This window comes from Prionailurus bengalensis, chromosome C1, assembly GCF_016509475.1.
Source record: "Prionailurus bengalensis isolate Pbe53 chromosome C1, Fcat_Pben_1.1_paternal_pri, whole genome shotgun sequence".
Taxonomy (NCBI): Eukaryota; Metazoa; Chordata; class Mammalia; order Carnivora; family Felidae; genus Prionailurus; species Prionailurus bengalensis.
In genome coordinates this window covers 101346181-101360773 of record NC_057345.1, presented here as the reverse complement: position 1 = coordinate 101360773, position 14593 = coordinate 101346181, and the positions used below count along the sequence as shown (strand labels likewise).

At 42.8% G+C, this 14593-nt stretch overlaps 1 protein-coding gene across 1 annotated transcript in view; it reads left to right on the top strand.

Annotated features, from left to right (window-relative positions):
- Positions 1–14593, top strand: part of SPAG17 (sperm associated antigen 17) — a 235322-nt gene that overhangs the window by 210457 nt on the left and 10272 nt on the right. The window contains exon 48 of the mRNA XM_043575965.1: positions 1054–1198. Within this exon, the coding sequence (XP_043431900.1) occupies positions 1054–1193 (140 nt within the window). The 3' untranslated portion in view covers positions 1194–1198. The remainder of the gene's footprint in view (positions 1–1053; positions 1199–14593) is intronic.

The following is a 14593-nucleotide window of genomic DNA, read 5'->3' as shown; positions in this document are numbered from 1 at the left end:
AACTGAAGCAGCAGCATCCAAAGGAGAGCAAGAGAATAGTCGAGAAGAGAGCTGAAGGCCCAGTCTCGGCGAGGGGGCGTGTGAGGACGGCTAAGGATTCAGACTTTGAGGTGAAGGGGAAATTTGGGGAAGCTTGTTGTCAGATGACCTTGGTTTCAGTGGAAATGGAGCTGAATTCATTTGTTCACTTATTTCAAAGAGAAGTGTCTCTAGTGTGCTAGGCACTGTTCTAGGCACTGGGGATACAGCAGTGAACAAGACACAAAACTCCCTGCCCCTACGTTGCTTACTTTCCAGGGGGAGAACAGACTGTACGCAAAATAAGTAACACAAGGACCACAGTGGTGCTCGTAAGTACAATGGAGATAAATAAAAAGTAGGAAAGGGGGTACAGGGAGGATTAAGGAGGACTGCAATTTATTTTTTTATTTTTTATTTTTTTTCTATATGGATGGCAGGGTTCTTCTGCAGTGATAGGAGAAAACTAACCAAAGAACCAGCTTTTTCCTCTAAGAATTAAATCAAGTCTCCATACATCCTCTTCACACAAGTTATGAGATGCTGACCCAGAGACACTGTAACCCTGCTGCCGGTCACAGTAACTAAGTCATTCTGCTTTTATGCTCGTAGATTAAAGGCCACCTGTCAGGCACAGATAGATGGGGCAGAGAGTTTTATTAGATATTTTATCTACTTCTAATGTCAGTAGTGAGAATTTGTAGCCCATTTCTCAAGATCTATCCCTTCCCCAGAAAAAAAGGCATGACCTCTAGACATTGATGTGATTTTGGGACCTGATTATGGTGATTGATGTCTCCTATAGGAAGACTCACCACAGTCAGGGGAGAAGCACACACTGGGTGGACAGGAGAAATTCCAGGAAATCAATATCCGTCCGTCTTCCTCTAAGCCTGAGTCCACAGAATTCACATTGCATGGTAAAGGACCCAAAACAGAGCTAATGAGGCTAGAGAGGAGGTTCTGATTTGAAAATGTTAACGAGTTTGTATATACACATCATTTGGTCACAAAAGTCCTTAACGAGTATCTTACCAGTTTTAACAAGCAGCAATTATGATAAGAGACCAAAAGATTTTCCTCAGGGAAAAGAAAATCCCATGGTCCAGAGGACTTCTACGATTTCTTCTTCTGCACTTGGAGTCTTCATGTCCCGTAAAATTTCTCCACGTTAGGTCCGGTAAGTAAGTAATAAATGGGAATTTGACTCGTAACCATTCATATGTGAGGCCTTAGACCTCATGTTTGTTCCTCTCTTCTTACAGCCAGAAACCAATGAGCCACTAAGCCCAGGGGAAAGGAAATACTTGTTTTTAATGGCCAAAACAGCTACTCCTTTACATATATTATCATATCTCATCCTGATAAGATAGGTATTCTTTCCCACCTTATAAATGAGGACGCTGATGATGTAAAAATCTAACCTACTTCGATGTGATTCTGAAGTTCGTTCTTTTTTTAAAAAATTTTTTTAATGTTTATTTTTTTAATGTTTATTTTTGAGAGAGAGAAAGAGCGCACAAGCAGGGGAGGGGCAGACAGAGAGGGAGACACAGAATCCGAAGCAGGCACCAGGCTCTTAGCTGTCTGCGGACATGGGGCTCGAACTCACAAACTGTGAGATCACGACCTGAGCCAAAGTCAGACGCTTAAATTGACTGAGCTATCCAGGCACCCCTAAAGTTCATTCTTTTAAGTGTTGTTTTCAGTGTTGACCTTCCAAGAAGCAGGGGCACCGACACCAGGATGTCCTTCTCAACTTGAAACTTTATAAGTAAGCCAGTGGTTCTCAGACATTTTGAATGCAGATTCTTTATATATTCTTAAAAATTACTGAGGATCCCAAAGAGTTGTCATATATGTGGGTCATATCTACTGCATTTACCAAACTGGAATTAAAACTGGGAAAAATTACCAATGTGAAAACCATAATAAACCCAGTATATTAACATAGATTTTTTTAATGAAACATTTTTTTCCAAAACGAAAATGGATTACTCACGGGACACTGTTTTACATTTTCATAATTCCTTTACTATCTGGCCTAATAGAACACAGCTGGGTTCGTACCCCAGCTCTGCATTCAGTCTGTCACGATATGAGACATCACGCAGCCTCCGGAAAACTCCACTGTATGCTCATGAGAGAAAAAGGCAAACAGCATCTTGTCTGTTTCCTGGAGCTGCTGAAACAAGTCTGTGCTCGTTTCTTGCGGCTGCTGGGAAAGAGTCACACAAGCTAGGTGGCTTAAAACAACAGATATTCCGTTGCAGTTCAGGAGGCCAGAGATCCAAGATCAAGGTGTCGGACTTGGCTCTTTCTGGAGATGGAGGGAGGATTTGTTCTATGCCTCTCTCCTACCATCTCAGGGCTGCCAGCAGGTCTTGGTGTTCACTGGCTTATTGCTGACTCACTTTCATCTGTGGCTCAAATGGCATTCTTCCCCGTGTGTATATTTCTGTGTGTCTCCCTCCTTGTAAGAATGCCATTCATTAGATTTAATGGGTACCCTAATTCTGAGTGGCATTGTAAGGTCACCTTCCGTTTCTGGTAGACATGAATTTTGTGGAAACAAACCCAGTGTAATCTACCCTCCGGTCCCCCAACATTCACATCCATCCCATCCCAACACTCCCAAAACTTTTCACCCATTCCAGCATTAACTCCAAATTCTCAATTCAGAGTGTCACATCCCTTCTGTCTAAATCAAGTACGGGTTAGACTCTGGTATGCCCGGCCTTGGTCTCCTTTCCTTTGGTCTCCTTTCCATTGGTGGACGTATGAAACTAAAAAGCATGTTTTCAGCTTGTACCATACGATGGTGGAAAAAGCATGGGATAGATATTCCCATTCCAAAAGGAAGAAAGTGGAATAGAGTCACTGGTCTAAAGCAAATTTGTGACACAGCAGGGCAAATGTCATGAAGTTTCAAGGCCTGAAAATAATCTTTTGTGGCTTGACCAGCCCTCTGGGCCCAGAGGCTGTCCCAGCCCCAACCTCTAGACCATCAGAGGCCCTGTTGGCCCTACCCTCTCTATCCTCAGCCTGGGACACAATCTTACCCTCCGGGCAGCCCATTTCCTGCTTATAGAATCCTACAAGTCTGGCAGCCTTCCTTCCTCTTGTCCCATCTCTGTCCCTGCGAGGCCAAAATGGCAGCATTTCTGCCGATGTAACATTCTCACAAACCCGTCAGTCTTCATGGGTCAAGGAGTTCCACACCATTAGACATGAGGCTTCTCCACAGATCCTTTCTGGACAACCGTGCCTCTATTCCTAGCTTCTGCTGAGATGCTTGATCGTATCCATGGCCACAAATCTAATCGCACATTTTCCAGCACACACCCTTGGTGACCTCTGAAGAGCATGCCCTTGCAGAATAGATAGGCTGTGAATTTTCAAACTCATCATGTTCTGGTTCCTTTTTGCTAACCATTTCCTTCCTCAAATTATCTCTTTCCTCTTGCATTTTACTATAAGCAGCAAGAAAGTAGGCCACATCTTCCATATTTTGTTTGGAAACCTCAGCTAAATATTCAATGTCATGGTTCACAAGCTCTACTTTAACCCCAAAGCAGAACACAAGTCAGCCAAGTTTTCTGCCACCTTACTTTTCCTCCAGTGTCCAACATGTTCATTTCTGAGTTCACACCAAAAGAACCTTTATCTTCTAACATGTATTCATTTTTGAGAGACAGAGGGCTAGCAGGGGAGGGGCAGAGAGAGAGGGAGACACAGAATCTGAAGCAGGGTCCAGGCTCTGAGCTGTCGGCATAGAGCCTGATTCAGGGCTTGAACTCACAAACTGCGAGATCATAACCTGAGCTAAAGTCAGATGCTCAACCAACTGAGCCACCCAGGCACCCCAGAAGCACCTTTTAATGTTCACACTTCTATCAACATTTTGTTCATGATGAAAATAGAAATTCTCTGAGATGCCAGCTTTCTCTACTGTCCATATTTCCATATTTCTACCAAATCATTTCAAGATAACCTAGACTTTTTTTTTTTAAATTATTACATGGCTCAAAATTCTTCCAGTCTTTTCCATTTACCCAATTCCAAAGCCACTTCCATATTTTTAGGTATTTGTACAGTAGCACCCCACTTCCTGGTATCAAAATCTATTTGTTTCCTGGGGTTTCCATAAAATTACCATAAACTGGGTGGCTTAAAACAAGGTATTTTCTTGCAGTTCAGGAAACTAAAGGTCTGAAACCAAGGTATTAGAGGACTGGTTCCTTCTGGAGACTGAGGGAGAATTTGTTCGAGCCTATCTCCTGGCTTCTGGTGGTAGCCAGAGTCTTGGTGTCCCTTGGCTTATAGCTGCCTCATGCCAATCGCAGTCTCTGCCTCTGTGGTCCCCCCGCCTCCTGTGTGTCTCCTAACATTGCATTCTTATACGGCCACCGTCACTGGATGTAGGGCCCACTCTAATATAGTGTGAACTCATCTTAACTAATTATATTTATAAAGACCCTCTTTCCAAATAAGGACACATTCATAGGTTCTGGGTAGACATGAATTTTTGGAGAACACTCTTTAAACTACTATGGATTTTAATATGGTTTTGAAAGTATTTTTGGCATTGCAGACTCCTTGAAAGGTCTTACGGACCCCTAGAGATCATAAACTATACTCTGGGAACCACTGAATTCATGGTTTATGTCAGTTCTACTTAATGACTTCTGGAAGTTACTCCAAACTGAGAAGAGGTAAAGTTTGCATCACTAGTTGGACAGAATAACTTCCAAATAAAAGATACATAATTCCTGTTGGCACCAATCTATCAAAAGTAACTTCATGAATCCATCCAAAAAAGAAATGACTTCAGTGATGTTGCCTTTATGCCTCTGTTCAGATGATCACAGACTTAATGAGATTGAAAGATGCCTGTTGTACTTATTCTTTTTTTTTAATATGAAATTTATTGTCAAATTGGTTTCCATACAACACCCAATGTTCATCCCAAAAGGTGCCCTCCTCAATACCCATCACCCACCCTCCCCTCCCTCCCACCCCCCATCAACCCTCAGTTTGTTTTCAGTTTTTAAGAGTCTCTTATGGTTTGGCTCTCTCCCTCTCTGTTTTTTTTTCTTCCCCTCCCCCACGGTCTTCTGGTAAGTTTCTCAGGATCCACATAAGAGTGAAAACATATGGTATCTGTCTTTCTCTGTGTGACTTATTTCACTTAGCATAACACTCTCCAGTTCCATCCACGTTGCTACAAAAGGCCATATTTCATTCTTCCTCATTGCCAAGTAGTATTCCATTGTGTATATAAACCACAATTTCTTTATCCATTCATCAGTTGATGGACATTTAGGCTCTTTCCATAATTTGGTTACTGTTGAAAGTGCTACTATAAACATTGGGGTACAAGTGCCCCTATGTATCGGCACTCCTATGTCCCTTGGGTAAATTCCTAGCAGTGCTATTCCTGGGTCATAGGGTAGATCTATTTTTAATTTTTTGAGGAACCTCCACACTGTTTTCCAGAGCGGCTGAACCAGTTTGCATTCCCACCAACAGTGCAAGAGGGTTCCTGTTTCTCCACATCCTTGCCAGCATCTATAATCTCCTGATTTGTTCATTTTAGCCACTCTGACTGGCGTGAAGTAGCATCTCAGTGTGGTTTTGATTTGTATTTCCCTGATGAGGAGTGACATTGAGCATCTTTTCATGTGCCTGTTGGGCATCTGGATGTTTTCTTTAGGGAAGTGTCTATTCATGTTTTCTGCCCATTTCTTCACTGGATTGTGTTTCGGGTGTGGAGTTTGGTGAGCTCTTTATAGATTTTGGATACCAGCCCTTTGTCTGATATGTATCTTTTCCCATTCTGTTGGTTGCCTTTTAGTTTTGTTGTTTCCTTTGCAGTGCAGAAGCTTTTTATCTTCATGAGGTCCCAACAGTTCATTTTTGTTTTTAATTCCCTTTTGTTTTGGGGATGTGTCAAGTAAGAAATTGCTGCGGCTGAAGTCAGAGAGGTTTCTTCCTGCTTTCTCCACTAGGGTTTTTTTGTTTTTTTTTTTTTAATTTTTTTTTTAAACGTTTATTTATGTTTGAGACAGAGAGAGACAGAGCATGGACGGGGGAGGGGCAGAGAGAGAGGGAGACAGAATCAGAAGCAGGCTCCAGGCTCTGAGCCATCAGCCCAGAGCCCGACGCAGGGCTCGAACTCACGGACCGCGAGATCATGACCTGAGCTGAAGTCGGACGCTTAACCGACTGAGCCACCCAGGCGCCCCTCCACTAGGGTTTTGATGGTTTCCTGTCTCGCATTCAGGTCCTTTATCCATTTTGAGTTTATTTTTGTGAATGGTGTGAAAAAGTGGTCTAGTTTCATCCTTCTGCATGTTGTTGTCCAGTTCTCCCAGCACCATTGGTTAAAGAGACTGTCTTTTTTCCATCGGATATTCTTTCCTGCTTTGTCAAAGATTACTTGGCCATACTTTTGTGGGTCTAATTCTGGGGTTTCTATTCCATTGGTCTATGTGTCTGTTTTTGTGCCAATACCATGCTGTCTTGATGATTACAGCTTTGTAGTAGAGGCTAAAGTCTGGGATTGTGACGACTAATGCTTTGGTCGTCTTCTTCAAAATCACTTTGGCTATTTGGGGTCTTTTATGGTTCCATACAAATTTTAGGATTGTTTGTTGTAGCTTCGAGAAGAATGCTGGTGCAATTTTGATTGGGACTGCATTGAATGTGTACAACTTTGGGTAGTATGGACATTTTAACAATATTTATTCTTCCAATCCATGAGCATGGAATGTTTTTCCATTTCTTTATATCTTCTTCAATTTCCTTCATAAGCTTTCTATACTTTTCAGCATAAAGATCTTTTACATCTTTGGTTATGTTTATTCCCAGATATTTTATGATTCTTTGTGCAATTGTGAGTGGGATCAGTTTCTTTGTCTTTCTGTTGCTTCATCATTAGTGTATAAGAATGCAAATGATTTCTGTACATTGATTTTGTATCCTGCAACTTTCCTGAATTCATGTATCAGTTCTAGCAGACTTTTGGTGGAGTCTGTCGGGTTTTCCATGTATATCATGTCATCTGCAAAAAGTGAGAGCTTGACTTCATCTTTGCCAATTTTGATGCCTTTGATTTGCTTTTGTTGTCTGATTGCTGATGCTAGCACTTCCAACACTATGTGAAACAACAGTGGTGAGAGTGGACATCCCTGTCATGTTCCTGATCTCAGGGGGAAAGCTCTCAATTTTTCCCCGTTGACGATGATTTTGCTGTGGGCTTTTCATAAATGGCATTTATGATGTTTAAGTATGTTCCTTCTATCCCGACTTTCTTGAGGGTTTTTATTAAGGATGCTGAATTTTGTCAAATGCTTTTTCTGCATCGATTGACAGGATCATATGGTTCTTTTCTTTTATTAATGTGATGTATCACATTGATTGATTTGCAAATGTTGAACCAGCCCTGCAGCCCAGGAATGAATCCCACTTGATCATGCTTTATATGCTGTTGAATCCGATTTGCTAGTATCTTACTGAGAATTTTTGCATCCATATTCATCAGGGATATTTGCCTGTAGTTCTCTTTTTCTTGCTGGGTCTCTGTCTGGTTTAGGAATGAAAGTAATGCTGGCTTCATAGAATGAGTCTGGAAGTTTTCCTTCCCTTTTTAATTTTGGAACAGCTTGAGAAAGATAGGTATTATCTCTGCTTTAAAATTTTTTTTTTCAACGTTTATTTATTTTTGGGACAGAGAGAGACAGAGCATGAACGGGGGAGGGGCAGAGAGAGAGGGAGACACAGAATCGGAAACAGGCTCCAGGCTCTGAGCCATCAGCCCAGAGCCTGACGCGGGGCTCGAACTCACGGACTGCGAGATCGTGACCTGGCTGAAGTCGGACGCTTAACTGACTGCGCCACCCAGGCGCCCCAATATTATCTCTGCTTTAAATGTCTGGTAGAATATCCCTGGGAAGCCATCTGGTCCTGGACTCTTATTTGTTGGGAGATTTTTGGTAACTGATTCAATTTCTTTGCTGGTTATGAGTCTGTTCAAGTTTTTATTTCTTCCTGAGTTTTGGAAGGGTGTGGGTGCTTAGGAATTTGTCCATTTCTTCCAGGTTATCCAGTTTGTTGGCATATAATTTTTCATAGTATTCCCTGATAATTGCTTGTATCTCTGAGGGATTGGTTGTAATAATTCCATTTTCATTCATGATTTTATCTATTTGGGTCATCTCCCTTTTCTTTTTGAGAAGCCTGGCTAGAGGTTTATCAATTTTGTTTATTTTTTCAAAAAACCAACTCTTGGTTTCATGGATCTGCTCTACAGTTTTTTTAGATTCTACATTGCTTATTTCTGCTCTGATCTTTATTATTTCTCTTCTTCTGCTGGGTTTGGGGTGTCTTTGCTGTTCTGCTCCTATTTCCTTTAGGTGTGCTGTTAGATTTTGTATTTGGGATTTTTCTTGTTTCTTGAGATAGGCCTGGACTGCAATGTATTTTCTTCTCAGGACTGCCTTCGCTGCATCCCAAAGCGTTTGGATTGTTGTATCTTCATTTTCATTTATTTCCATATATTTTTAAATTTCTTCTCTAATTACCTGGTTGACCCTTTCATTCTTTAGTAGGATGTTCTTTAACCTCCATGCTTTTGGAGGTTTTCCAGACTTTTTCCTGTGGTTGATTTCAAGCTTCATAGCATTGTGGTCTGAAAGTGTGCATGGTATGATCTCAATTCTTTTATACTTATGAAGGGCTGTTTTGTGACCCAGTGTGTGATCTATCTTGGAGAATGTTCCATGTGCACTCGAGAACAAAGTATATTCTGTTGTTTTGGCATGCAGAGTTCTAAATATATCTGTCAAGTCCATCTGATCTAATGTATCGTTCAGGGCCCTTGTTTCTTTATTGATCCTGTATCTAGATGATGCATTACTGTAAGTGGAGTATTAAAGTCCCCTGCAATTACCACATTCTTATCAATAAGGTTGCTTATGTTTATGACTGTTTTATATATTTGGGGGCTCCGGTATTTGGCGCATAGACATTTATAATTGTTAGTTTTTCCTGATAGACCCTGTAATGATTATATAATGCCCTTCTTCATTTCTTGTTACAGCCTTTAATTTAAAGTCTAGTTTGTCTGATAGAAGTATGGCTACTCCAGCTTTCTTTTGACTTCTAGTAGCATGATAGTTCTCCATCCCGTCACTTTCAATCTGAAGGTGTCCTCAGGTCTAAAATGAGTCTCTTGTAGACAGTAAATAGATGGGTCCTGTTTTTTTATCCATTCTGCTATCCTATGTCTTTTGGTTGGAGCATTTAGTCCATTTACATTCAGTGTTATAATAGAAAGATATGGGTTTAGAGTTATTGTGATGTCTGTAGGTTTCATGCTTGTAGTGATGTCTCTGGTACTTTTTGGTCCTTGCAACATTTCACTCACAGAATCTCTTAGGATCTTTTGTAGGACTGGTTTAGTGGTGATGAATTCCTTCAGTTTTTGTTTGGGAAGACCTTTATCTCTTCTTCTATTGTGAACGATAGACTTGCTGGATAAAGGAATCTCGGCTGCATATTTTTTCTGTTCATCACATTGAAGGTTTCCTGCTATTCCTTTCTGGCCTGCCAATTTTTAGTAGATAGGTCTGCTACTACTCTTATGTGTCTACCTTTGTAAGTTATGGCCTGTTTATCCCTAGCTGCTTTCAGAATTTTCTCTTTATCCTTGTATTTTGCCAGTTTCAACTATGATATGTCATGCAGAAGATCGATTCAAGTTACATCTGAAGGGAGTACTTTGTGCCTCTTGGATCAATGCCTTTTTCCTTCACCAGATCGGGGAAGTTCTCAGCTATGATTTGTTCAAGTACACCTGCAGCCCCTTTCCTATCATACAAATACTGTTGCGTTTGATTGCATCACTTCTCTAATTCTCCCCTCATACTGCTGGATTTTTTTATCTCTCTTTTTATCAGCTTCCTCTTTTCCCATTTTATCTTCTAAGTCACCTATTCTCTCCTCTGCCTCTTCAATCTGAAACTGTGGTCGCCTCCATTTTATTTTGCACCTCATTTATAGCATTTTTAGCTCCTCATGACTATTTCTTAGTCCCTTGATCTCTGTAGCAATAGATTCTCTGCTCTCCTCTATGCTTTTTTCAAGCCCAGCGATTAATTTTATGATTATTATTCTAAATTCTTGTTCCGTTATATTGCTTAAATTGTTTTTGGTCAATTCATTAGCTGTCGCTACTTCCTGGAGTTTCTTTTGAGGAGAGTTCTTCCGTTTTTTCATTTTGGGTAGTCCCTGTGGTGGCTCCAAACTGCAGGGCACTTCCCCTGTGCTGTCTGGTGTAACTTGTGTTGGTGGGCAGGGCCGCAGTCAGACCTGATGTCTGTCCCCAGCCCACCGCTGGGGCCACAGACTGGTGTGTACCTTATCTTCCCCTCTCCCAGGGGCAGGACTCACTGTGGAGTGGTGTGGCCCCTGTCTGGGCTACTTGCACACTCCCAGGTTTGTGATGCTGCTTTGATGGGATCTGGCGTATTAGCTGGGGTGGATTCACAAGGTGCACAGGGGAGGGAAGGGCAGGCTTAGCTTGCTTTGCCTTTGGTGGTCCCCTGCGGGATGGGCCCTGCGGCACTGGGAAGGAGGCTGACCTGTCAGAGGGATGGATCCACAGAAGCACAGTGTTGGGCATATGCGAGGTGCAAGCAAGTTTGGTGACAGGAACTAGTTCCCTTTGGAATTTCGGCTGGGGGATGGGAGAGGGAGATGGCGCTTGCCAGCACCTTTGTTCCCCCCACCAAGCTGAGCTCTGTGTTCCAGGGCTCAACAACCCTCCCTCCTGGCGTCCTCTTGCCCTCCCCACTCTCGAGAGCAGAGCTGTTGACTTTTAACATTCCAGATGTTAAGTCCTGCTGCCTGTCAGAACTCACCCAGTCCGGCCCCTCCGCTTTTGCAAGCCAGACTCGGGGGCTCTGCCTTGCCGGGTGGGCTAGCTGCGCCTCCACCGCCCCGGCTCCTTCCCGCCAGACCGTGTAGCACACACCGCCTTTCAGCCCTTCCTACTCTCTTCTGTGGTCCTCTTGTCTATGCTTGGTTCCAGAGAGTCCGTTCTGCTGGTCTTCTGGCGGTTTTCTGGGTTATTTAGGCAGATGTGGCTGGAATCTATGTGATCAGCAGGACAAGGTAAGCCCAGCATCTTCCTACACCGCCATCTTCCCCTCTTCTTTCATCTTAAAGACAAACATCTAGTCTATAGATTCTCTGTAATATTGCCCAGAGCTAACAGATAACATGTTAGACTATTTCCTTCCCATCCCTCCTATGTGTGTGTACTGGAATCATTCTGTAGTTTTAGATCTTGTGTGGCTCCCACAGTAACAGCACCATGTGTTTATTTTGAGCCAGTAAGCACTTCTATGAGGGTAGACACTAATGTGCCTGTTTTATAGATGAGTAACCACGTTAAGTAATTTGCTCTACAGAAGCCGTATTAGTTACCTATTGCTACAAAACAAATCACCCTAAAACGTAGTGGCTTAAAACAACAGATTAAGATCTCCTCGCCTCTGTGGTTCCAGAATCCAGGCAGAACTCGGTTGGATACTCTGGCTCAACTAGGGACGAATCTGCTTTTAGCCCACATGGGCAGTCATTGGCAGGAGGCAGCTCCTTGCCACGTGGGCCTCTCCTTAGGGAACCCCACAGCAGGCAGCCTGGTTCATCAGAAGAAGAAGAGCCTGAGAGTGTGAGCAAGGTGGAATTCAGTGTCTTATACCCCAATCTTGGAAGAGACAGGCCACTACATTTGCTGTAGTCTGTTCTTCAGAAGTCAGTCAGCCAGGTCCCAACCACTCCCACAGGGAAGGGATTACACAGGGGCAGCTGGCACTAGGCCTGACAAGGTCGGACGAGGTGTGTGCTCTGTCCTAAAATCACATGAGAGCTGCTCGAGCCCACAACATCTCAGAAATAAAGTGACGGGGCTTAGAATATAAGATGATGTTTCTCGTGAGAACCTCAGTCTCATCTCAAAACTCAGGATCTTGTATCCTGAGGAAAAGGGGAGGACTGTGGATAGTGTATGGAGGCCGGGCGGCTTCCTGAGTTCATGCCTGGCATGGACAGGCTACATAGAGCAGGCTCATCGATTATGTGGATAAGTGAGCAGAACCCTAGATACAGCCATGTCCTCAGTGAGACACCACTGCCTCCTTGTGCTGTCCCATATCATCTGCCATATTTATAGATTTCTTTGGGCGAGTTATGACTTAGGACACTTGCACTGAGAAACCATTTAATACCCGGTACACCAAGCACCTAACTTCCAGCCAGAAAATCTGAAAATGGTTAAGCAAATCTTCTTAAACAAAGACATATATAAATAATACAAGCTTAGATGTTATACTAATAAATCATTCGTGAGGCTTTTCTTTATGGCATCACCAGCTTCTACAGGTAACACTGCATGATTTGCAAGGGATATTATTCATAAAATGGTTCCTGTACTAAGGATTATATGTAGCCAATGGCTGGCGAAGCCATTATATGCTGACTAAATGACTAGGAATTGGCTTGGCTTAAAATTTACTTTTTAACTCACTGGTTAACCTCAAACCTTTAGGAGTAAGGAGTTTCAAGTATTTTGATGAAAAGTTGGAACTCAGTTACTTCCTGCACACATCACTTCATTCGCCATAAGCCCTCCTTCTCTTTGATGTGTGTAACCCTTTCCACACAGAAACACCTTTAAATCCCCTACTACTGTTAATCTTAAGTGATGGTAGAGAAATGGGAAAGCAACACTTCTAAAACACAAGGAGAGTACCCTCCTGAACTTGCTTTGGTTTGGAACCATCAAAAATGTTAATGGGAGATGCTGCAGCTATTTGGGGATGAACGCTTCCAACAAGCACAGATGTGATGTGGATCCAGCCTTTGCTCACTCAAGAACTAAGACACCTTTCAGTAAGTACACTAACTCCTCTCTCTAGTGGCAGGAACAGCCACCTAAAGAAAAGTCTGCTGCTTCAGACTAAAATCCACCATGCGCTCTCTTCTCTTACCTTTTTGTAGTTAAGCCTCAGGAACTCTATGCCAAAAGAATCTTTCTTTACTCCTATTCTGCCCAGTGAATAACCCCACTATATTCCTTACTTTGCTTCCGTGACTGTGTTATGTGTAGGAACAGTATTGGACTTGTGGGGACCTTGGAGAATGACACCACAAGGACTACAGCTCTGAGACTGTCAAGAAAATGGTGGCACCACAACACAGCACCAATGAAATGGACATATTCACAGAAGGACACCACCCACTGAAACTGACTCAAGAAGACAGAAGACGACAGCAGTGGAGTAGGAGAACCCTGGGCTTATCTTGTCTGACAAACAACAACTAGATAATTATAAAATCACCCTAAATACCCCAGAAATCAATTGACAGACTAAACTCCACAACTAAAGGCAGAGAAGAGGCCACCTTGAAGAAGGTAGTAAGTGTGGAGATGTGTTTTAGGGAAGAAATGGGTGCTGTGGAGGCAAGGGAGCTGTGGTCACAGAGAACAGCATTTATATATATACGTACGTATATATGTATGTATATATATGACAGAGGGGAATAGCAGCCAGGGGAAGCAGAAGGAGAATGTTTCCCTAAAGCCATTTTCTTGGAAAATGAGAAAGGCTGCAACCAGCGGGCTTAGAGCCTGGTTTTAAAGGTCAGCAGCGGCTTGGCTGGGAGAGAGCCCAGGGGGCACTGTGCTGCTCCTGAAGAGAAAGCAGACAGACAACCCAGGGGGAAATAGTGTGGAAACATCTGAAGAACACCTGGGGCACAGAGAGGGAATATTATTCACTCTTCTCCACAGCATCCCTGAGAGGCAACCATAGACACCTCTCTGGGAACAAAGGAGCTGGCAGGCACCATTTCCCTCCCCTGCCCCTCAGCATAAACACAGAGCCACCCTGAGGGAAGCAGCTCAGTGTTGACACTGGCTGCCTAATTTGCTTACTCCAAGCCCCACACACCTCTCCGCTCTGGCAGGACTGCTCTTCTCAGTCAAGCCTGCCTCAGTCCCAGCAAGGCGGGCCCCTAGCCTACAAGACAAGCACAAATCCCTGTCCACACATCACCAAGTCATAATTAAATTAAATTTGCAAACATAATGATAAAGAAAAACCTTAAGAGCAACAAGACAGAAGAAGTCCCTCACTTACAAGGGAAAACCTATATGGCTAGCTGGGGATTTCTCAACAGAAATTTGACAAGCCAGAAGGGAGTGGTAGGATATATTCAAAGTGCGGAGTGGGAAAAATCTGCAGCCAAGAATACTCTATCCAGCAAGGCTATCATTCAGAATAAAAGGAGTGACAGTTTTCTAGACAAAAATGAAATTCATGACCACTAACCCAGCACTGCAAGAAATATCAAAGGGGACTCTGACTACAAAGGAAACCAAAAGCGAAAAGAAGAAAAGGATCAAAGAAAATCTTCAGAAACGAGAAAAAATAAAGTGGCAATAAATACACGTCTATCAATAATTACTTTGAATATAAATGGACTAAATGCTCCAATCAAAAGA